The 25,202-nt window shown below is 42.3% G+C and overlaps 1 protein-coding gene across 2 annotated transcripts in view; it reads right to left on the bottom strand.

Annotated features, from left to right (window-relative positions):
- The window catches only part of dcdc2c (doublecortin domain containing 2C), a 114,338-nt gene that overhangs the window by 83,238 nt on the left and 5,898 nt on the right, over positions 1-25,202 (bottom strand). For both annotated transcript variants that reach the window (XM_033021655.1, XM_033021654.1), the window contains exons 2-5: positions 22,353-22,457; positions 19,434-19,977; positions 15,645-15,693; positions 6,305-6,381 (exon numbers count right to left, since the gene is read on the bottom strand). In XM_033021655.1, coding sequence (XP_032877546.1) covers positions 6,305-6,381; positions 15,645-15,693; positions 19,434-19,720 — 413 coding nt within the window. In that variant the 5' untranslated portion in view covers positions 19,721-19,977; positions 22,353-22,457. The remainder of the gene's footprint in view (positions 1-6,304; positions 6,382-15,644; positions 15,694-19,433; positions 19,978-22,352; positions 22,458-25,202) is intronic.

Genomic DNA, 25,202 nt, shown 5'->3' on the forward strand with positions numbered 1-25,202 from the left:
ATGATTGCCATCGAACCATCCACAGTGTACAGACATTTGATAAAGGGAATAACGTTGAGTGCAAGATTAACCCTTTAAATTCCGATCAAAGATAGTCCGAGGGCAGTCTAAGGCTTGCCCTGGCAGCTCAGCCTTGCTCTCTGTGTGGTGGAGATTCACTCGGATTATCTGTAGGCAGGTGAGGAGTTGCTGGCAGTGTCAAGTCTGAAAAGGCAAGCACAGCTAGTAGGTAGACACCCCGCTTGCTCTCCCATTTTCTCCCTCCTGGATGGATGTGACTGCCTTGGTATTGAGGAGTAGCTGATGAGGTGCAGGGAGGCCAATTCAATCTCACCTAATTGGATGCAGTGTTTAAGAAAGAAATGCAGATGATGGAAAAATCGAAGGTAGACAAAAATGCTGGAGAAACTCAGCGGGTGAGGCAGCATCTATAGGCGACGTTTCAGGTCGAGACCCTTCTTCAGACTGCTGGATGCAGTTGTTGCTTTACTGGCTGTGGCCTCTGTTCGGTCCAGAGCGCTGTCCAGGGATCCAGTGTTTTCCTGCAGGCGGGAGTTGTCCATGGTGCTCGTCTTCAGCTCCTCTTGCCCCGTCCTCCTTTAACGTGGATCGGAGCGGCATTTAGAGACGATGCATCATCACAGAAGATTATCCAATTCTATAACATTTCCCAATGTTGTGAATTTATAGCCATGTGTGATCGAATGATAATGAGTTGAGTTGAGTTTATTGTCACATGTACTGAGGTACACGTGACAAGATTTTTGTTGTGTGCTAACCAGTCAGTGGAAAGACTATTCATGATTACAATTGAGCCATCCACAGTGTACAAATGCATGATAAAGGAAATAACACGAATAACGTTTGGTGCAAGATAAAGTCCAATAAAGTTCAATCAAAGATAGTCTGTGGGTCTGAAATTAGGTGGATAGTAGCTCAGGACTGCTCTCTAGTTGTTGGTTGGATGGTTCAGTTGCCTGACAACAGCTCATGGAGCGATCCAATGGCATCAGACTATAACATATTATTGAGAGACGCATCTGATAGCACTTTCACCTAGATGATAGTACTGTATCATGGAAAGACAGCAATTCCCTGCACTAGTGGTCTCAGCTGGATCTTACAAAGGTAGACAAAAATGCTGGAGAAACTCAGCGGGTGGGGCAGCATCCATGGAGCGAAGGAAATAGGCAACGTTTTGGGGCCGAAACCTGTCTAAAGAAGGGTTTTGGCCCGAAGCGTTACCTATTTCCTTTGCTCCATAGATGCTGCTGCACCTGCTAATTTTCTCCAGCATTTTTCTCTACCTTCAATTTTCCCGCATCTGCAGTTCCTTCTTGAACATTGGATCTTACAAATCCCAGTACAACAATGTTGTAGGTCCATAATTGGTGTTACCAGCTTCAGAGAGTAGCCATTGTCTTCCACCATTGATTTGCTTATTCTTTTGTAACCTCCAGATAATACAGAACTATAAATCTCCACAGAATGAAAGGACTCATGCCACAGCCTCATCTGATACAACTCACTTCACATATAGGGTGGTACATCCCACGACTAGTTTGTGCAATGGAGTTGACGTGGGTCCCTGGCTTTTGATGTTGCCTTGGAATATTACAAAGCCCAGCAGTTAATAAAACTTATGTCAACTCTCCAGCTGCCTCACATCCATTTGGATAGGATACAAGTTTGTCCCCTGGCAAACATGATGTCAATGATTTTCTGTCAACATGAACATCAAAATACCATGTCTCATGGATTTGCTTTGGGTGAACTGCAAAGATCCCGCTGTTGTTACAGTAGGGTGCCATTCTGATAATACATTACATAGAATGCCATGATACTTTCCTGCCACAGGACAGCACACTGGCACAACTGCTGCTTCACAGAGCCTTAGACCAGGGTTCAGTCCTGGCCTCGGCTGCTGTCTGTGTACACTCCCTGTGGCCACATAGGGTTTATCTCCAGATGCTCTAGTTTCCTCCCACATCCCAAAGGTGTGTGAGTCTGTAGGTTAATTGGTCTCTAAATTGCCACCAGTATGTAGGGAGTGGATAAGAAAGTGGGATAACATGGAAGTGGATGATAAATGGTCGACATGGACTTAGTGGGCCGAAGGGCCTGTTTCCGTGCTGCATCTCTAACGTAATCTAATAAAAGGCCTGCGTGATATCACTTGATCATAGAGTGGTACGATTGTTCTGTGCATTAGAATGCTGCAATGTTATTTCCCCAAGATGGTATGATTGTTCCATGCAACAGGATAATACAATGCTAAATGTTAGGTTGTTGTAGCTTTGTGTTGAAATCACTTAGAGACATCTTTAACTCTTCCATTGTAATGGCAGTCAGTCATTTCCAAGTCTGAATGCAGCCTAGGATGAGAAAAGAGAGGAACTGTGCCATGATCGTATGACAATACTGCAGTATTGGATAGGATGGATTACAGATTCATGGCAAAGCATGGTACCTCTATACAACAAGATGGCACAATAGTACTGTGTCTCGGACAGTGTCACAGTATGATACAATACTACAGTTCCAGAGGATAAAATGATATCACAATGCTGTAGAATGCTGCGCTAATGTTTGCCATTAGAACATATGCTGGTACTGTTCCAATGGGATGGTACAACAGAGTTGTGCATGATACTATGGATGTTATGATGTGATACTATGGATTCTATGATACAATGCATGTCACCATGTTTGTGTGTGCATTAAATTCTCGTAACAAACCCTGGTTTAGTTTAGTTTAGAGATACAGCACGGAAACAGGCCCTTCAGCCCACCGAGTCCACACTGACCAGCGATACCAGCACATTAACACTATCCTACACACACTAGGGCCAATTTTACATTTATACCCAGCCAATTAACCTTCAACCCTGTACGTCTTTGGAGAGTGGGAGAAAACCGAAGATCTTGCAGAAAACCCACGCAGTCACATGGAGAACGTACAAACTCCGTACTGACAGCACCCGTAGTCAGACCCGTAGTCTCCGCCGCTGTAACCACTGTGAGGCAGCAACTTTACCGCTGCGCCACCCTGGTCTCAAATCATCATCTCTGTAACATCTCTATAAGCTAGTAAACCTTCTTCAGTGCAAGTGAGAATTGGTTTAACAGCCAACCCACATTAAAATGAATCACACTTGGCATGATCACTCCAGTGGGAACCTACCTGCCTCATCCCTGCGGGACAGAATACTCTGTCAGAGGATGCATGAAAGCTCCAGGCCATAGGATGTTTTATTATACATTTTTGTAAGCTGACTCTTTAGCACTGTGCCATAGGATATTTAGTGTGGTTCCATGAAATAGTACAACAATGCCATTCTCTGGAATGGGATGAACATACAGTGGCTAAGAATAGAAAAATAATATTAAGCCATAGCTATAATGATGGTAGGTACACAAAAATGCTGGAGAAACTCAGCGGGTGCAGCAGCATCTATGGAGCGAAGGAAATAGGCGACGTTTCGGGCCGAAACCCTTCTTCAGACTGATGGGGGGGGGGGGGGGAGAAGGAAGGAAAAAGGGAGGAGGAGGAGCCCGAGGGAGGGGGGATGGGAGGAGACAGCTCGAGGGTTAAGGAAGGGGAGGAGACAGCAAGGGCTAGCAAAACTAGCCCTAGCTATAATGATGGTACTTTGCCATTAGCTGGCTAGGAGTGTGCTCTCAAATAGTTTGACAATTCTGTGCCATATGATTCTATGATCACACTGCACTTTAGAATTATTTGAAAGAATGGCCCATAATATGGTGTGATAGGACTGCACCACAGATTGTATGAGTTTGCACTGCCCCAGGTACTGTGATAACACTGTATTACAACACTGTGTTGTACTTCCGGTGGCGCTGGTGCCAGCAGCCTCCACCTACAGCCCGGTATCTTTTTGTTTTTTTGTTTATTTAGTTATGTAAAAGTGTTTTTTTTGTGTGTTTTTATGTGGGGGAAGAGGGTACGGTGCGGGGGGTACCGTCCTTCAGCCGCTTCCTGGTGAAGACGCGAATATCATTCGAGTCGCGTCCTCGCCCCCCCCCCCCCCCCCCCCCCCAGCGGCCTACCTAGTGGATTGGCACGACCATTCCTGCCGGGATCGACCAGAACATCAGCAGCGGCGGGACAGCGCTGATACATCGCGGGGCTGGCGATGCCTTACCGGGGATCGCCTTCTGGAGCCCGGAGTGCTGGACCTGCTGCACCAACATCCTGGAGCTGCGGTTTGCGTAGCTCCCAACGCGGGCGGCGCTGATGGACAGCGCGGGGTCCTGCGACTCTGCCCGGCTCGGCCTGCGGACTCGGGAGCTGCGGACTCCGGCTGCGGACTCGGGAGCTGCGGACTCGGGAGCTGCGGACTCCGGCTGCGGGAGGCGGCTGATCTGGAGGTCTGGGCCGCTGAGGAGGAGGATGTTCACCGTCGGGGATCGGCTTCGGCGGTCCACCAGCCCGGCGTGAGGGCCTGAACATCGGGCCGCCCGGGGCGGCGACTGCGGGTGCTAGGAAGGCCTCGACCACGAGTGAACATCTGGGAAGAACGGAGGGGAGGCTGGCTGGACTATGGTGCCTTACTCACCTTGGTGCCACTGTGTTATGTTGTGTCGTGGACTTTCAGTGTTTGTGCTTTTTTTTAAATTCTATTTTATTTTTAATATGTTTTATTATTTATTATTATTTATTTATTTTTATTTTTATGATACTGCCTGTAAGGGAAATTCATTTCGTTGTCTCTAACTGAGACAATGACAGTACATTTGAATACAATACAATACAATACAATACAATTATGATACTTTGGTATAGTATTGCTCCATGATACTGTATTATCATGGCACTGTGACCTTGGGATATTTTACAATTGCTGTTCCAAATTAAGCAGAAGTGGCAGGTCAAGTTTTCAGATTGGTGCAATTCAACTTGGAAAAGAATGCAAATGCATTGGAGGTAATGACTAACCAATGACTAACTAATGAAAATCAAAAGGCAACAAATGCCGAAAGTCTGAAGTGGAAAATGGAAATGCTGGAAACACTAAGCCTTGTTTAAACTGAAACAATTAACATTTGTGTCAAAGATCCTTCAGAGTTGGGAGTGATCAAACAAGTTAGCTTAAAGTTAGAAGTTGGTTAAAACTAACTAGTTTTCCTTCTTTCCCAGTTTTGGCAAGGGGCTTTCACAGATGCTTCTTTGACTGATAAGTGTTGCCAGCATTTTCTGTTTTTAATTCATGAATAAATAAATTTAATAACTAATTTGATTTTACACCCGAGGGACTTACATCCATCTGCATTTTATTTTAAAGTGTTAAGGGCCTTTCCCACTATACGGGTTTACCCAAGGGCTCTCCCGAGTTTATAAAAAAATCAAACTCGTGGCAAGTACTTAGAATGTACGTAGCGGGTACGTTGGAGCTCTGGACGTCTCTTAGCGGCTCGTAACACTAATGGCAGGTACTCGGGTAACGCGGTAAGCTCGTGAAGTTTTTTCAACATGTTGAAAAATGTCCATGAGTGCCCCGAGTACCTATGAGCGGCTATTACTGTAATTCTCCAAGTTCGAATCAGGGGAAACTCGGGAGAACTCTTGAATTACCTCGTACAGTGGGACAGGCCCTTTATTCAAAATAAAAGTTACTCCAGGCAGAATGAAATATAAATCAACAAGATCATGAAGTAACTTTATCAACATGGTCACTTGTTTCAGTAAAGTGCAGTTTCTCTATGATGCTGAACCATTAAAATATTCATCATTTTTCACTGCTGAGTTTTGACAACATTGTCACACTTCCGGTCATGATTCCCACAATCTGTCTGTCATCTGTTCTTTTGATCAAACACCAAATCTTAAAAACAAAGCAGCCTTCCATTCACATTAGAATTAGAGTCATAGAGTTCTGGAGCCATTGAGTGTTACAGTGTGGAAACATGTTCTCCGGCCCAACTTGCCCACACTGGCCAACATGTCCCAGCTACAATAGTCCCACCTGCTCACGTTAGGTCCATATCCCTCCAAACCTATCCTATCCATGTACCTGTCTGACTGTCTCTTAAATGTTGGGATAATCCCTGCCTCAACTACCTCCTCTGGCAGCTTGTTCCATACACCCACCACCCTTTGTGTGAAAAGGTTACCCCTCAAATTCCGATTAAATCTTTTCCCCTTCATCTTAAAACTATGTCCTCTGGTCCTCGAAATTCTAACATACAGTGTGTGTAGCCCTCGATAAACTAAGAGATGATGCATCATCAACCACTCCTCACTATATGTATAAAAGAGCAAATATTCCATAAGTGTACTGACTTGATGGTACATGGTTCATAGTTGTACTTCTTCCATCGTGCAGAAACGATAATTCGGCTGTGAACAACTGGTCGAATCTGAAGAGGAAAAAAATCCACGGTTAATACACTTTGAAGTGTTTTGCTGGAACAAACTTTGTGGTGTGTTAAATGATATCAGGTTCTAGAGTGTGCACTGATCCACATTTATTTCAGTACATCTAAATCACTCCATTATTCTCACCAAAAAGGAAATGTCGTAATTTTCTTTCAAAAGCATCATCTCCTAAACCCTAAAACATGATCACATAAGAGTTATATAATGATTTAACCAAAGTCCAAGTGAGAACAAAAATAATATGCCTAGATTCAATGTGATGACATTAAGCACTCTTTCTATAAGTAATTGCATTTGTCGCTTGTCACTGAGTCAGTGCTGCAACTTTTAACTTGTCCTGTCCTTTCTCACTACTGGTCTGAGAAACAAAACCATCATGGCCGGCTCATATTGAAATCTGACAGCTTTGTGTCCTTAATCCTTTATATATAAGTAGTTTACAGATTTAACTTTAAATACAGCAAAAATTCGCTGTAACATAAAACAGAAATGAAGGGTCTTGCAAGCAGATCAGAGGTCATCCAATGGGCGCATCTTCAGTGGGAATGATGCACTCTAACAAGTCATGATATTCACCTTTTCCACACACTCCCCAGTGGGAAGGGGCCGCCAGAAACAAAGAGGGACTCGACGGGGGAGAAGGCGTCAAGAATAAAGAGGGACTCTAATGATTACTTCTGTTACTTTGTCAGCGCCACTGTACCTAGCTACATGTGGTAATAAAGTATAATTGAATCATTCGAGCAGTTCAAAACATTGACATCTTTTTCATGGGCAATTTTGGTTAGTCAACTCCATAAGTGAATTAAAAAATATATATCTCAGCAGAAAGTGCAAGTTGAATATCATGGGAAGATCTCACTATAAATATACAAGAGACAAATGTACACCAGATAACCTTGTTGATCTTGCAATCACTCAGATATCTCGGCAATAAAGAAAATCTAACCAGAAGTGAATATTTGAATTATATCTGCCGTCTGAATTCATGCACCTGCCTAAACTATTAACAGGAGTGATGAGTTATGTTTACAAATGGAAGCTTGATAATGACATTTGCTTCCTTGGTACAAGATTGCTGTTAGAAATGACAGTGGATACAGCAGGTAGAATATGAATACACTACTTTGAAATAAATACTGCCAAGTTTCATCAATGGCACAAAGCTAAAAGAGCCCTCCATCCCTACCTACCCCCCCCCCCCCACATCCCCACAACACCCCCCCATTACAATCAGTCTGAAGTAGTCCCCAACCCAAAATGTCACCTATCCATGTTCTCCAGAGAAGCTGCCTGACACACTAAGTAAAGGTCCTGTCCCACTTACGTATCCTTGGCACGCAAATTACACAACCTCGTGGTCGCGTTGAGGCGCATGGGCATCGTATGGCCGCGCGGGGCCGGTCCCACTTAGAAGATCGGAGGGGTATGTAGTTGTGCACGACATCGCGCGGGGCTCCGAAATTTTTGTTGTGAACGAAATCTGCGCGTGCCAAAGGCCTGTCGCGGAACTGACAGCCAAAGTGGGACAGGCCCAAGACCCTGGCGCGACGCAACATCTCACCTTCAACAGCAGCAGGCAAACAATCGCCGAGCTCGGCCTGGGGCTCACGGCTGTTGCGGTCCGGATCCGCCCCCACTTCTACTCCCAGAGCGGGCCAAGAAAATTGAAGATAGACACAAAATGCAGGAGTAACTCAGCTGGACCGGCAGCATCTCTGGAGAGAAGCAATGGGTGATGTTTCGGGTCGAGTCCCTTCTTTACAGACTGGAGAAGAGTCTCGACACACTTTGTGTCCATCTTCAAATTACGTCACGTACTCCAGACGGCTGTGCGTACGCATGTAATCGCGCGCGACCTTCGCGGGACCGTCTCGGCTCAACGCGACCACGAGGTCGCGTAATTTGCGTGCCAAGGACACGCAAGTGGGACAGGCCCTTTACTCCAGTATTTTGATATAATGATCATGCCTAATCATCATGTCTGATGAACTGAAACTTACTGTGTACCAGGCAAATAGTTTCTGATTGTGAAAATGACAGACATATAGGAAAATGGTAATTACAACATGGCTATTATTTATGAGATGTAACCCCAGCCCTCACAAACCTGACATGAAAAGTTAAGAAATCTAGAAAAAATACATTATTGAAATATGGGATGTTCATTTTAATGATCAAAAGAAAATCCAAAGCTCATGTTTTCTAATTATATCTGTTGATCACAATGACCAAATTACCTTTCATTCATCCTACAATTCATACCAAGGTGTTCACCTTGTCACATATGCATTATTAAGAAATGCTTTTTTATCATCTAGTCTGTACAGAGTGTGTATGTTCTCCCTGTGACTGTGTGGTTTTTCCCTGGAGGTCCAGTTTCCTCCCACATTTAAAAGACGTGTAGATTTGTAGGTTAATTGGCTTTGGTAAAATATTGTAAATTGTCCCTAGAATGTTGGATAGTGCTGGTGTACGGGGATCGCTGGTCTGCACAGACTCGGTGGGCTGAAGGTCCTGTTTCCATGCTGTATCTAAAACTAAAACTAGTATTTGACTTGATTGACTCTTTGATTTGACTAGAGTGAACTGATTAACTCTACAACACATAAAATGTCCCAAGCCGTAACATCTTGTCTAATTATTAAAGTGAGATGAACGGGTTATTGTGGTGAAATCCATGTACCTGTATGGTACTTTTCACATTGTCAGGATGTGCCTTAGTATTTAAAAATCAGTGAAACACATATGAGATTTTGTCACTGCTTTAACTTTGGAAAATGCAGAATGCAATGTACATTTAGCAAGCTCTCTGAAACAACGAGATAATGGTTAGACAATATTTTGACACGGTTGGCTGAATGATAAATGATGACATGGACACATAGGAGATTTCCTTTATACCATTTCAAAATTATGTCATCAGATCAGTTGCTTGGATCTAAGATGACGTGTTGTTTTCAATTCATATCTACGCAATCAAGCTAAACTCCAAATCTAGATCCAAGATGTTAATCTTGAATTGACAATCAGCTCTTTGAAGTGGTGTTAAGAATATTAATGCAGTTTTTTTTTGTTTTTGTTTTAAAGGTTCTTGTCAATCTACATGCTTTTTAGAATTGTTTTATGTTTTATTTTAATGTAGGGTTGTTCCTAAATAATAATTTATATTACCTAGTAGAAAAAGGGAACCCTATTTTAAAGCTGCCCTGCCTTGTAAATTTGTGGATGACATTTTAAAATTACAGGCCGAGATGTTTAGTTGCAAACAAATCACACAGCATATTAATGTAATAATGCAAATTTAAATATTAGCCAATGGATTGTCCATGCACCAGGGCTTCATGTCGGATAAGTTGGATAAGTTTCATGTTGACTTTTCAAAAAAGTGCCCTCAGTATAAAGCAGTATATTGAGTAGTGAATGCCTTCAAATTTGTACGTATGTTACCTTCCATGGGAAGTAGTGTGGCACAGCTGGTAGAGCTACTGCCTCACAATTCCGGGGACCCAGGTTCAATCTTGAGCTCAGGTTCTGTCTGTGTGAGTTTGCACGTTCTCCCTGTGACTGCGCGTGTTTCCTCCAGGTGCCCCAGTTTCCTCTCACATCCCAGAGGGGTTCAGGTTGGCAGGTTAATTGGCCACTGTAAATTGTTCCTGGTTCATAGGTGAATGGTAGAACCTGAGAGGAGTTGATGGGAATGTATAAAGAATAGCATGGGTCTAATGTAAGATTAGTGCAAATGAGTTGATGATGTCTGGTATGGAATCAGAGGGCTGAATGACCTGTTTCCTTGCTGCAGCTCTCTCGATGACTTTAAAATATATATATATATATATATATATATATATATATAGTCCTGAAGCAATTGTTCACTCTCTATTTCATTCATTATTCTTTTTCTTAAAGTGTATATCTTTAGGTTCATAGTGTTTTTAAAATGAAAGATTAAAAATTGGACATTGACAGCAACCAAACACCTCAACAGTAGATAAATCGCATGAAAGTTATGAGCATTTAGACAAACTCTGATGCAGCAAAACTAATATCACCATTCATGTAAGTAATGATGACCATTTTTTAAGGATCATCTATCTAATTAATACATAACACCAATGTCAATATTAATGTTAATACAACAGAAAGGTGGGATGAAAACAAGGCTCACTAAAGCAACCTTGCTAATCCTATCATTTTTTTTTCCACAAAGACTATTTGAACATAGAACATAAAACAGTACAACACAGGAAAAGGCTCTTCAGCCCACAATGTCTATGCTAAACCAATGTCAAGCTAACTAATCTCATCTGCCGTCACGTGATCCATATCTCTCTGTTCCCTGCATATCCACATGTATATCTAAAAGCTTCTTAAAAGCCTCTTAAACTGTTACTTAGCTAATACTCTGTTATATTTTCCAAATATTTCCATTCTGGGTTTCATAGGGATCTGAATTTCACACCAAACTGAAATTGCCATGTTTGTGGACATTTCCATTGAGTTCCATGTGGTTATGCTACTTGCCAACATGCTACCATCTGCCCAAAGAGAAGTGTATCCAAGGATCCACACATAGCAAAATGGCACTGATATGTATCAAGACACAAGGGAATTGAGATTTCTACTGACTTCTAAGAATCCACATTAGTCCAAATGTTAATTGAGGCTTGGCATTTCCCACTGAGATCAACATCCATTATGGCAAATGGGCCAATATTATTTTTTTCATGTGGGCTGGGGGCAGCAGTGGTCAGAATCTCATCCAAAGGGTTTTACAGCTTGCTGATGTTGACTTTGAAAATTACCCCTTGGTCATATATGATTCTGTAGACAAGTGAAAGTTTGGTCCTATTATGTTCATCCTGCTCCTTTTGCACTTGCATCACTGCCTATTTTGAATTAAACATGAAGATTCATTAAAAATAAATCCCAAATTAACTTCAAGTTATACTTTGAGAGTGAAATGGTAAAACGTTGTAATCACTGTAAAATGATGCATGGATATGTTATAACGGGGATACAACATTTCACTTGGTACAGTTGTGTAGTTGGGGAGTAACATAGAAACATAAAAAATAGGTGCAGGAGTAGGCCATTCGGCCCTTCGAGCCTGCACCGCCATTCAATATGATCATGGCTGATCATCCAGCTCAGTATCCCGTACCTGCCTTCTCTCCATACCCCCTGATCCCCTTAGCCACAAGGGCCACATCTAACTCCCTCTTAAATATAGCCAATGAACTGGCCTCAACTACCTTCTGTGGCAGAGAGTTCCAGAGATTCACCACTCTCTGTGTGAAAAATGGTCTTCTCATCTCGGTCCTAAAAGACTTCCCCCTTATCCTTAAACTGTGACCCCTTGTTCTGGACTTCCCCAACATCGGGAACAATCTTCCTGCATCTAGCCTGTCCAACCCCTTAAGAATTTTGTACATTTCTATAAGATCCCCCCTCAATCTTCTAAATTCTAGCAAGTACAAGCCGAGTCTATCCAGTCTTTCTTCATATGAAAGTCCTGACTGTTCTCTGTACTCACTCTATGGCAAGAGTGTCTTTCCTCAGATTAGGTGTACTGGAATATATATATATATTAGAATCGAGCCTGAGTTGAAGTTTATACTTGATATTTCTACATCAATACAAGCTGCATAAAGTACTTGTAACTAATACAAGGCTTTTCTTTTATACTTTAAAGAAACTCATTTTCATTATCAGGAGAAAGGAAAGTCTAGAAAGGCACATTTCATTGTCAGCAAGATGTCTCCAGTGTGTTTCTACATTTCCAGAATTACATTTATCTTTTAAATATCAGTTAACATAAAGAAAATGTTCTTCATGTCATCGTTCTTCTCCATATGTCCTTTATCGGCAAACTCAATACCCCAATACTCTCTCACCACTTCTATACATTCAGCTCAATACTTGCTCTTGTTTTAGTTTAGTTTAGAGATACAGCATCTTGTTTTAGTTTAGTTTAGAGATACAGCATGGAAACAGGTCTTTGGCCCACTGAGTTCACGCCGACCAATGATCACCCACACACAAGTTCTATGTTATTCCAGTTTGGAATCCTACATACTAGAGCAATTTACAGAGGCCAATTACCATACAAACCTGCTCATCTTTGGAATTGGGGAGGAGACCGGAGCGCACGGAGAAACCACACTCAGTCACAGGGACAATGTACAAACTCCGTACAGACAGCACCCTTAGTCAGGATCGATCCCGAATCCCTAGTGCTGTAAGGCAGCAACTCTACCACTGCCACTACATGCTCTGTTTGCCGAGTTCAGCAACCCACATCTTGTCCAACACTTAGTCCCACTCTTTATCACTCCCATCCTTAATCACCAGTGCCAAATGGATTGAATTTTAAGTCCTCATCCTCATTCAAAAATACAACCAGGGGTCTCCCTCCTTCCCAATTCTGCAAAATCTTTCAACCATGTGACACACATCACATTTTCTCTTTAGACACAAAGAGCTGGAGTAATTTGGTGAAATTTCAGGTCGAGACCCTTCTTCAGACCCAAAACATCACCCATGTAGGAAAGAACTGCAGATGCTGGTTTAAATCGAAGGTAGATACAAATGCTGGAGTAACTCAGCGGAATGGGCAGCATCTCTGGAGAGAAGGAATGGGTGACGTTTTGGGTCGAGACCCTTCTTCAGGCATCAAAACATCACCTATTCCTTTTCTCCAGAGATGCTGTCTGACCCACTGTTACTTACACTTGTTTTACCTCGAGATTGGCCCCCAACTTTGGAACCGCTCTAAAGGCAGAAGCCAATATATACTGTTGTTTCATGATCACAATGCTGAACTAAAGGGCCTGTCCCACTTGGGCGGCATTTGCGCGTCATTTACGTGACATCATTTACACGTCACGACGCACAATGCGCACGTGATGCGCGCATGGCGCATGGTGTGGCGTGGTGGCGTATGCAGTGACGCGCGGTCTCATACGGCGCCCCAGGATTTTGGGATTCACGAAATCTTTGCGCGCCACCTGCGTGACACGCAAATGACGCCCAAGTGGGAAAGGCCCTTAAGATCACAATCTAATTAAATTGTCAATGCATGGTCACTGATATCAAAGCACAGATGAAGTGCCTTATTAAAATAACAATCAAATGGGCAGAAGGAGAAGCAGCTTTCGAGGTAGTGTGCTACCACTACAATTGTGGGTTTTTTCCGTTAATTGCTGGTGAGGGCTAAATTATAATTACACTGCAATCAATACATGGTATCTTTTAGGTATGAAAGTGGTTAAATTGCATAGCAGGGGAGCAGAATCCATTATTAATGCTTCCACGTAGCAAAATATTAAAGTAAAAGGTAACATGCAACAAGCTGAGACAGACTGAATTAAAACAAATGAATTATCTCTCCAAGAATGGTAACAAACGATACAGGGTGCTTGGTATGAATTTATTGTTGGACATCTTCCCAGTGGGGGAGGAAATTAACATTTCACCAGAATACCTTTTGAGACGTCTTACTCAGAATATGTTATCAATAGAAATTTGTTGTTCAACACAGCTCACTTCAATGGACTGAAGGCTTGCCTCAAAATGAATAATAATTTGAACCTTGAAACAGTGATGGAAACCGAACTGTTAGCATAATTCATCTTTAGACAATGCAGTTGCACAAAACTGATGCAAAGATATAAATGGATTTGGTCAGAGCAGACAAGAAAAATAAACTCCTTCCAGAGGAAAGAACACTAGCTCATCCGTGTAGGTTTGATGTCAACAATGCAATGAGGAGTACACTAGATTAGTATCCTGAAAAGCAATCGTTGACTAACATCATTAAAGCTATGTTTTCGCCTGTTGTCATTGTGCTGCTAGTGCAAGCCTTCTGTAAACAAATTTAGTGATGTAAACAGATTTGTCTTTGCTATTGGTGCATCTCCTTTCCTGCCCCATTTCTTCGTGTCAGGCATTAGTAAATCTTTGATAATTCTTTATCTGACTTTTTGGAAATCCAGATGGTTCAGAATCTGCTCACAGGTGACATAGAACAGTGACATAGAACAGTGGCATAGAACAGTGGCACAGAACAGTGGCACAGAACAGTGGCACAGAACAGTGACACAGAACAGTGACACAGAACAGTGACATAGAACAGTGGCATAGAACAGTGGCATAGAACAGTGGCATAGAACAGTGGCATAGAACAGTGGCATAGAACAGTGGCATAGAACAGTGGCATAGAACAGTGGCATAGAACAGTGACATAGAACAGTGACATAGAACAGTGGCATAGAACAGTGGCATAGAACAGTGACATAGTACAGTGGCATAGAACAGTGGCATAGAACAGTGACATAGAACAGTGGCATAGAACAGTGGCATAGAACAGTGGCATAGAACAGTGACATAGAACAGTGACATAGAACAGTGACACAGAACAGTGTCATAGAACGGAGTGACATGGCCCTTCAGCCCACAATGTTCCTGCCAAACACGATGCTTAGTTAAACTAATCACTTCTACCTGCACGCAAACCAGTTTCCCTATATTCCCTGCATATCCAAGTGCCTATCCAAAAGCAGCTGAAATGCCATTATCATATCTGTGATCAAGAAGGAACTGCAGATGCTGGAAGATCGAAGGTACACAAAAATGCTGGAGAAACTCAGCGGGTGCAGCAGCATCTATGGAGCGAAGGAATATCTGTGATGTTTACTTTGCTGCCTTGAAATTCATCGAAACCAGGGACTCTCCATTGCCCTGAAGCTCAACAGGGCTGGGATTCTCGTAGTCCCTTTAAACTTGCTGGGTTCATCAGAAGACTTAATATAATACTGTGCAATATCTTTAAAAAGTGAATGAAAAATATTTTGAGTATTAATACCATCGAATAGTTTAAAAAAAAATCTAGCATTCAGGCACCACTGGAGATCCAAAGGTGACAGACACATGATCAAAGTTTTACTGTATCTTTTAAATTTGCTTCTCATGGGTTACAAATGTCAAGTTTGAAGCAGTGAGATTTTGATTCTTGGTCATGTTGTCACATGCCAGCATTAACGTAATAAGGCAGCTTTGCTTCCACACCACACAATGAGGTTTACTACATGTGGGGACCCAAACACTGGTCAGTTTGTCTCATATCTGTGTTATCCGTTGCAAGTAAACTTTAGTTATTGAACAATTTGCAGCAACTAGTTCGGAAATGGAAGCAAATGAAATTAAAGCTACGACAACAAGCATCATGCATGAAGAAACTTACCATCTCATTTATCTTTTTCTGTGGCTTCTTTGTTGTAATTTGTAAATAACTGCGGGAAAATGAATACAATTTTTTATGTTGGCAGATTAAATTAAATAAAAAACATCTTAATAGTTCCTTCTCTCCTGCCTGAAGAGAAATAGATGATTTATTTTGATGGAATTATATATAATCCTAATTGTACTGGTGTATAAAAAAATAATTCATTTATTTTTAAACTAATGGAACAACACAATATTTTAATGGTGTATTTCATTACAGAAGAGGAGGTGCTTGACGTCTTTAGACATGAAGGCAGATTAATCCTTGGGACCTGATCAAATGTATCCTAGGACATTGTGAGGGGACTTACATCCTTACATGGTGGGTGAGTTATTAGAGGGGATTCTGAGAGAGGATCTCCATGCATTTGCAAAAGCAGGAACTGTTTAGGGATAGTATGTGTGGGTTTGTGTGTGGGAAATAGTGTCTCACTTATTTGATTCACCTTTTTGAAGAAGTGACCAAGAAGATTGATGAGAACAATGTACTTGAACTTTAGCTAGGCCACTGACAAGGTACCATATGGTTGGCTGAACTGGAAGGCTAAATCCAGGGCAAGCTAGCCAACTGGATACAAAATTGGATGAAAGGTAGGAAACAGAGGGTGGTGGTAAATGGCTGTTTTTCTGGCTGGAGAATTGTAATAACTCGGTTTTGTGGATCACTAAAATTGGTGGTATAGTGGACAGTGAAGAAGGTTAGCTATGAATACAACATGATCCTGGTCAGCTGGATCACTAGACTGGGGAATGGCAGATGGTGTTTAATTCAGAAAAAAAAGTGAGGCATTGTATTTAGCAGGACAAATACTTCACAATACTTCACAATATGGCAATACTTTCACAATAAATGGGAGGGCTCTGGGAGTGTTACAGAACGGAGGGACCCATGGGTGCTGGAACATTGTTTCATGAAGTTGGAGACATGGTGGACAGGGTGGTGAAGAAGCCATTTGGCACGTGTGTCTCCATCAGTCAGGACATAGTTTGAAGAAGGTCTCAAACCGAAACGTCACCCATTCTTTCTCTCCAGAGGTGCTGCCTATCCCGCTGAGTTACTCCAGCTTTTTGTTTCTATCTTCCAATGAACATATGATGAAAGAATGGGTCAACTGGGTTTGTATTCACTGGGATTTAGGATGAGATGGGGATCTTACAGAAACATATAAAAATCTTAAAGGATTAGACAGGCTAGATGCAGGAAAAATGTTCCCGGTGTTGGGGGGAGTCCAGAACCAGGGGTCACAGTTTAAGAATAAGGGGTCGGCCATTTAGGACTGAGATGAGGAAAAACATCTTCACCCAGCGAGTTGAGAATCTGTGGAATTCTCTGCCACAGAAGGCAGTGGAGGCCAATTGACTGGATGTTTTCAAGAGAGTTAGATTTAGCTCTCAGGGCTAAAGGAATCAAGGTGATATGGGGAATATCATATCATATTGAATGGTCGTGCTGGTTCGAAGGGCCGATGGCCTACTCCTGCACCTATTTTTATATGTTTCTGTTAATACTGGAGTTGGACGACATGTTACAGCTGTACAAGACTTTGGTAAGGTCACATTTGGAGTAGTCAACTGCGGTACGGAGGATGTAATTAAACTGGAAAGGGTGTAATACAAATTGAGGGGTTTTCCTAAGTCTGGAGGGTTTGAGCTATTAGGTATTGCTGGGTTTGTTTTCCCCTCTGGAATATAGAAGACCAAGAGATGATCTTATAAAGGTATATAAAATCATGAGGGGCATAGATAAGGTGAATGGTCATAGTTGTTTTCCCAGGAAAGGGGAGTCGGGAACTACAGGCCAAAGTTTTAAGGCAAGAGAGGAAAGATTTAAAAGGGACCTGAGGGGCAACTTTTTCACTGGTGCAGATATGCAATGAGCTGCCATAGGCAGTGGTTGATGTGGATCCAATTGCGACATTTAAAAGACACTTGGAAGGGTACATGGATACAAAAGGACAGGAAAGGTTTGGAGTGATATGGGCCCGATGCAGGCAAGTTAGGCTCGCTTGGTTACAAATTGATGGTTAGTATCGATGAGTTGGGACAAAATACGCATTTGCGAGCTGTAAAACAGTGACAATGAACACAGCTGGCTGCTCAGCCTACTTGTTACAGAAGGAATGTATTTTATGTCTGAAAATCTATACATTAAAGTTGCCGCAGCAAATTAGATTGAAATTGCTCAGTGTATGGACGCTTCACACTCTGCTCATTTCTAGGAACATCAGATTGCTCCCCACCCCATCCATCAGACCCTAGAAATAACAGGCACAATTGAGAGATAAAGTCACATTCACATTTTGACTGGAGGCCCATATGCATGGTTAAAATTGCATTTGTATCATTGGAACCCTTAAATTAAGGAGCGATTAGATATTAGTTAGTCTTTTACAGGCAATTCCACATAACCCAATGGTAATAGCATGTCTGTACATGGAAGTGCAGTGGGTAATTGGCAAAAAATAATGCCATCTGCTGCGGTCCTCATTCCAATTGGGTGTAGCAGGGGTCAGGGTTAATTTTGAGGCTTTCAGCGGAGCTAAAGTAATGGAAAACTCTGCTGCCTCTATAGTCCTGGGTGTGGTGATGGTGTGCGCTGTTTGGCAATCTGCACAGTCCTGGTAACATACATCAGTCCTGGGTCATGGCTCTCTTTCATAGTCACGTTGGGATGGAGCTGTTTAGCATTACTTGCATTTTAAAATTTATACTACTTGCAATTAACAAATTGTCATTGCCTTATTTGCGAACCAAAAATGTTGACATACATTATTTGCTTATAAACTTAGTATTGGTTCTCTCATTGAACTCTTCATATTTCCTAACAGGTAGGTTACAAAGCTTGTCATAGATTTTTAATTAAACAGAAAAGTTTCTAGAAATAAATGTTAAAACCAAAAATTATTCAACCTCTTTACCAGGGACAATAAAATTTAAATAAACTGACTACAGTTCTGGTCACCAGGGTATAGAAAGGTGGTCATTCTGCTGGAATAAATACCAAAGAGATTCACCATGATGTTGCCTGGGCTTGCGGATTTGAGTTATAAGCTATATTTAAGAGGGAGTTAGATGTGGCCCTTGTGGCTAAAGGGATCAGGGGGTATGGAGAGAAGGCAGGTACAGGATACTGAGTTGGATGATCAGCCATGATCATATTGAATGGCGGTGCAGGCTCGAAGGACCGAATGACCTACTCCTGCATCTATTTTCTATGTCTAAGGCGGGTTGAATTGGCTGGGACATTTTTCTTTGGAGATTAGGAGGCTGCGGGTTTGTCTTTATTGAGGTTGTGGATAAAATGAGGGGCGTGGATAAAATAAATGCCCAGTCTTTTCCCCAGGAGGGAGGATTTCAAAACCAGTGGCATAGTCTTTAGCTGAGAGGGATGCGATTTAAGCAAGGCCTCAGGATGCATTATTGTGCATTTAGGGAGTAATCCATTTCTGGAATGAGCTGCCAGAGGAAGCAATTAAAGCGGATACATTTATGAATTTTAAACTGATGATACATAAATCATGACATAATACATACATTAATAAACTGATGATGTATCCGTTATGTGATACATTTGGTCAGACCCGTGGATAGGAAAGGTTTAGAGGGCTATGGGCCACATGCAGGCAAATGGGGACTAGTCTAGCATGACAACTTGGTCAGCACAGACAAGATGGGCCGAAAGGCCTGTATGAGTGCAGTATAACTCTGTGACTCCGTGATAACAATGATAAACAATGATAATACTCACTCCAAGGGTTTAAACTTCTCCACTCCTGATGCCACATAGCTGGCTCCGTTTTCTAGTTCATCCAGATCAAAGACTCTGTGACCCTCCTTAGAAGTGTAGATGTTCCTGACTGCCCCAAAGGGGGCATTAATGCCCTTGGTGACCTGGTTAAGGAAAGTGTCAAAGGTGGAGACTTGTTTGTTGATGAGAAACCTTCTGCCAGTGAAGAATGGATCCCCATTTCGATAAACTATCACACTCTTAGCTGCCGGTGGCTGTGGGGGAGCTCCTCTTGATGCTGTGGCCATGGCCTTTAATGATAACAACAATCATAATAATGACGATAGAAATGTCTGCAGTCACGTTCATTCACAGTCAACGAGTTTTGCATGGACCATCAAGATAATGTCTTCTCCATAAGGTCCCAGTCAAAATGTATTGAACATGGAGCCGGTCAGCTTGTTTGCCTGCTACCTTAGTTTTGGCCTCACTACAGTAACTAAAGGCAGCAGTCCCTGAACCAAAATAAAATTACCTTTTCTGACAAGGGAGGAAAATTTGTGACCTTGAAATAAAGCAAAACAAAACACCTTAGGTTAAATACTAGGCTACATTCGAGCAGGTTCATGTTTGTACATCAGATAACAGTTCAAACTAATGCATATCGGTAGTTAACATTGTTATTAAACATAAAACCAATAATGAGCAAGCAAAACAACTTTTTGAAATGCTAATAAATGCAAATTAGACATGCTCCACATACTTTAGTCAGTCCCTTGCACAATTGTGCATTAGTAATATAAGGTGTCACATTACAATAACGAGCATTTCTGCAGTATCGAGCATAATAAACATTGCAAAGCATGTTTCCCAAGGAAATGGCCGGGGTGATAAGAGTGATAAGAGTAAAAAATTGCTGTTTTTTTCCCTTTTTCCTTCCGCCCACAATATTTAATATGAAAAAGAATATGTGATTCTGTTACATTCTGTTTGTAGTTTGTTTGGTTGTTTGTTTGTTGGTCCTTTTGCACAAAGTCCGCGAGTATTGCCACTTTTCATTTCACTGCACATCTCGTATGTGTATGTGACGAATAAACTTGACTTGACATGACTTGATGAGATGTCTGCAATTGAGATTGAGGTGGTATGACAAACCACCTTGGGCGGTACGGTGGCACAGCGGTAGAGTTGCTGCCTTACAGCGCCAGAGTCCCGGGTTTGAACTTGACTACGGGTGCTGTCTGTATGCAATTTGTATGTTGCTGTGACCTACGTGTGTTTTCTCCAGGATCTCTAGTTTCTGCCCACACGCCAAAGATGGACGGGTTTGTAGGTTAATTGGCTTGGTATCATTGCAAATTGTCTCTAGTGTGTGTAGGATAGCATTAGTGTGCGGGGATCGCTGGTCGGCACAACCTCGGTGGGCCGAAGGGCCTGTTTTCACTCTATAGCACAACTGAACTAAATTAAACATTGAGCAGGGCTACAAGACGTGAGGCTAAGGTTTGAACGGTGTGGGTAAGTTAAAGAAGTTTACAAGAGACAAGAGCCAAGAGAATAAAGGGCTCACAATAGTGCCCGATGCTCGTGGAGAATATAGAGACAATGCAAGGCAGAGTCAATGGAGTCACTGGAGTTCAGGTAGATTCACAAAGTGAGCAGACCTATGAAAAGGATCAGACGAAATGTGCAGGAAGGAACTGCAGATGCTGGTTGAAACTAAAGATAGATGCAAAATGCTGGAGTAACTCAGCGGGACAGACAGCATGTCGTGTGTGTGCGGAGGGTGGACTGGTTGGGTCAGGCAGCAGCCCAAACTAACAAAATCTTACTGCAGAGTTATTATAAGGTATAACAAGGGTAACTCCAAACTGGCTAATAAGTTTGAAATTCCTACATAGAATCAGAAATTGACAGCACAAAAGGAAGCCAATTGGCCCATTGTGTCCATGCTGGGCTAAAATGTAGTTTTGTTTTGTTTAGTTTAGAGACACAGCGCAAAAACAGGCCCTTCGGCCCACCAGGTCCATGCCAACCAGCGACCCCTGCACATTAACACAATCCTATACACACTAGGGACAATTTACATTTCTGCCAAGCCAATTAACCTACAAACCTGTACGTCTTTGGAGTGTGGGAGGAAACTGAAGATCTCGGAGAAATCCCACATAGTCACGAGGCGAACGTACAAACTCCGTACAGACAGCACCCGTAGTCAGGATCTAACCTGGGTCTCCGGCGCTGCAAGCGCTGTAAGGCAGCAACTCTACCGCTGCTCCACCGAGCTGCCTTTAATTAGATGAATCCCATGTCACTAAGTCTAAAGACCCTCTTAGTGTGAAGAATAGTTTCAACGTCGCTTAATTCTTTTCTCCAGAGATGCTGTCCGACCCGCTGAGTTACTCTAGCATTTTGTATCTATCTTTGGTCTAAAGACCTACAAATCATGGGTCGACAAGTGCTCAAGCAGTACTTTTAAAATTTGCTGAGAGTGCCTTTGATGCAAAGAGTTCTTGACCCCCACCACTCATTGAAGAGAATTATTCCTCAAATACTTTTATTATTTAGCTCAAAGAGAAGGCCCCAAATTACTGATCTCTCTGCTAATGTAATTGGTCATTGCTATTTACACAGTCTAGACGTCATAATTTTATACATTTTGGTTACATTTTGTCTGGCAATATCATTATATATTTCAGCTGCACCCTTTCCCAGAGATGATAATGTTTTGAAACCACAAGGTGGATCATTGCCACCAAGACACTGCCTACTATTCCATGCAGCCCATTGGAACTCCATGCAATGAGCACCATATTACTTCTGGATATGAGATCTACAGTGAAAATGCTAGTGATTTGTAGATGTGACATGCAGCAGTGGGACAGACTCGTACTGGTTGTAACCTCATGGGCAGGTGGGGAATATCTCAGACAAGCCCACCTGAGTTACCTCCTGGGTACGGCTGTAAGAACAGATTTGGCAGTGTCTCAAAAGCAGATCCTCCGTGTGACCTCAGCCAGCATACACAATATGGAGTAGGAGCACCTGCAAGGAAAATAACATCATTATTGTTTAAAAAACAAAAAAATAAAAAGTTAAATTTTCGTGTTCGGTTTAGAAACATAGAAACATAGATATAGAAAATAGGTGCAGGAGTAAGCCATTCGGCCCTTCGAGCCTGCACCACCATTCAATATGATCATGGCTGATCATCCAACTCAGTATCCTGTACCTGCCTTCTCTCCATACCCCCTGATCCCTTTAGCCACAAGGGCCACATCTAACTCCCTCTTAAATATAGCCAATGAACTGGCCTCAACCACCTTCTGTGGCAGAGAATTCCAGAGATTCACCACTCTCTGTGTGAAAAATGTTTTCCTCATCTCGGTCCTAAAAGATTTCCCCCTTATCCTTAAACTGTGACCCCTTGTTCTGGACTTCCACAACATCGGGAACAATCTTCCTGCATCTAGCCTGACAACCCCTTAAGAATTTTGTAAGTTTCTATAAGATCCCCCCTCAATCTTCTAAATTCTAGCGAGTACAAGCCGAGTCTATCCAGTCTTTCTTCATATGAAAGTCCTGACATCCCAGGAATCAGTCTGGTGAACCATCTCTGTACTCCCTCTATGGCAAGAATGTCCTTCCTCAGATTAGGAGACCAAAACTGTACGCAATACTCCAGGTGTGGTCTCACCAAGACCCTGTACAACAGCAGTAGAACCTCCCAGCTCCTATACTCAAATCCTTTTGCTATGAAATACAGCATGGAAACATGGAGAAATACAGCATGGAAACAGGCACTTCAGACCACCAAGTCTATGCCAACTATCGATCACCCATTTGCACTAATTCATGTTTTCCTGCTTTCTCGTCCACTCCCTACACAATATGGGCAGTTTACAGATGCCAATTAAGCTATATTTCCACATGTCATTGGGACGTTGGTGGAAACTGGAGCACCCGGAGGAAACTGATGCAGTCACAGAATGAATGTGGAAATTCAGCACAAATAGCACCTGAGGACAAGATCAAGCCCGGGTCTCTGGCACTGTGAGGCAGCAGCTCAACTAGCTATGCCACTGTGCTGCCCACTATGTCACTCATCAATTTAATATTAGCTTTATTCCACCCCAAACCAAACATGATGGCAAGATAAACTGATCTCACTGATCTGCCCACACATGATCCATATCCTTCCATTCCCTGCATATCCACCTGTTCATCTATAAGCCTCTAATATGCCACCATTATATTTGCCTCCACCACCACACATGGCAGCATGTTCCAGGCACTCACCAGCTCCTTGTGTCACCCCTGCACATCTCCTTTAAACTTCTCTCACCTTAAAGCTATGCCCTTCAGTCATTGGAGTTTCCGTCCTGACATATTTACAGCTTAGGTAATAGATAGCATGAGTACAGACTGTAAGGAGGCATTTTAAATATCATCATCATCATCGTTGAAAACATTAGCTGGTTTCCGACGGGCACGGTGAAGAGCACACCACACATATTTTAAATAAGTGGGGAGAAAAAGTCCAAAAATGGAAAATGATCCGAGGGCAACGACCTGAAGATGGAAAATTCAGTGTTCATTCTTGAAGGTTTGCAAAGTGCCTAGAAGTTAAAATGTTACTCTTCGAATTTACCATCGGCTTCACCACAGCAGTGGAGGGGACCAATTTTATTTTTCACACTGCAAATTGATCAGGAAAATAAAGTTTCATGGAATCCTATAGATTGAAATGAGAAGGGTCTAACATTGTCTAAGGCAGAAGTGATGTCCACATAAACTTTACCAACTGGAAACTTCAGTGTGTTTAGTAGAATTCAATGCAATATCCACTGCATCAATGGCTCTGATTTAAATGTAGATGAGACAATAATCTGGCCATGTGGCTGATAACAAGGAATTAAGCTGTTTTCAATGGGATGATATCAACATACGGGTCAGCAAGCAAAAATGGGATAGAATGGAATTTAATCTGGTGAAGTTGAATGTAAGGTATATAGGGAGATAAATAAGTGAGGGAAATGCGTGTATAGATAGATACTAAGAATTACAAAAGAACAGTGGAATATTGGACAGTGTGTCCACAGATTTATAAATATAGGACTACAAGTAAATTAAGCAGTTGAGCCAATACAAGGTCGATTTGGCATAATTAGCAGATTATCCTAACAGGGAAGTTATACAAGAACTGTATAAAACACCTGAAGTGCTGTAGAATCATAATCATGGAATTGTGCAGCACAGATGTGGGTGTTTCACACTCACCTTGTCCAATTTAAAAGGATTTTGCCATGAGAGGAATAGATCGGGCAGATGCACAGATTCTCTAGCCCAGAGTGGAGAAATCGAGGACCTGAGGACATAGGTTTAAGGTGAAGGGGAAACAATTTAATAGGAATCTGAGGGGTAACTTTTTCACACAAAGGGTGGTGGGTATATTGAACAAGCTGCCAGTGGAGGTAGTTGATGCAGGTACTATTGCAACGTTTAAGAAACATTTGGACAGGTACATGGTAGGACAAGTCTGGAGAGATATGGACCAAATACAGGCAGGTGAGACTAGTGTAGCTGGGACATATTGGCCGGTGTGGGCATGTTGGGCCAAACGGCCTGTTTCCACACTGTATCACTCTATGACTATGACTCTTAATTCGAGGGCCTGAGCTGTGGGGAGAGGTTGAGCAGGCTAGGACTTTATTCCTTGGAATGTTGGAGGCCCAAGGAGTGAATTTACAAAAGTAAATATAGCATGAGGGGAATAAACAATTTAAAACA

This window comes from Amblyraja radiata, chromosome 5, assembly GCF_010909765.2.
Source record: "Amblyraja radiata isolate CabotCenter1 chromosome 5, sAmbRad1.1.pri, whole genome shotgun sequence".
Taxonomy (NCBI): Eukaryota; Metazoa; Chordata; class Chondrichthyes; order Rajiformes; family Rajidae; genus Amblyraja; species Amblyraja radiata.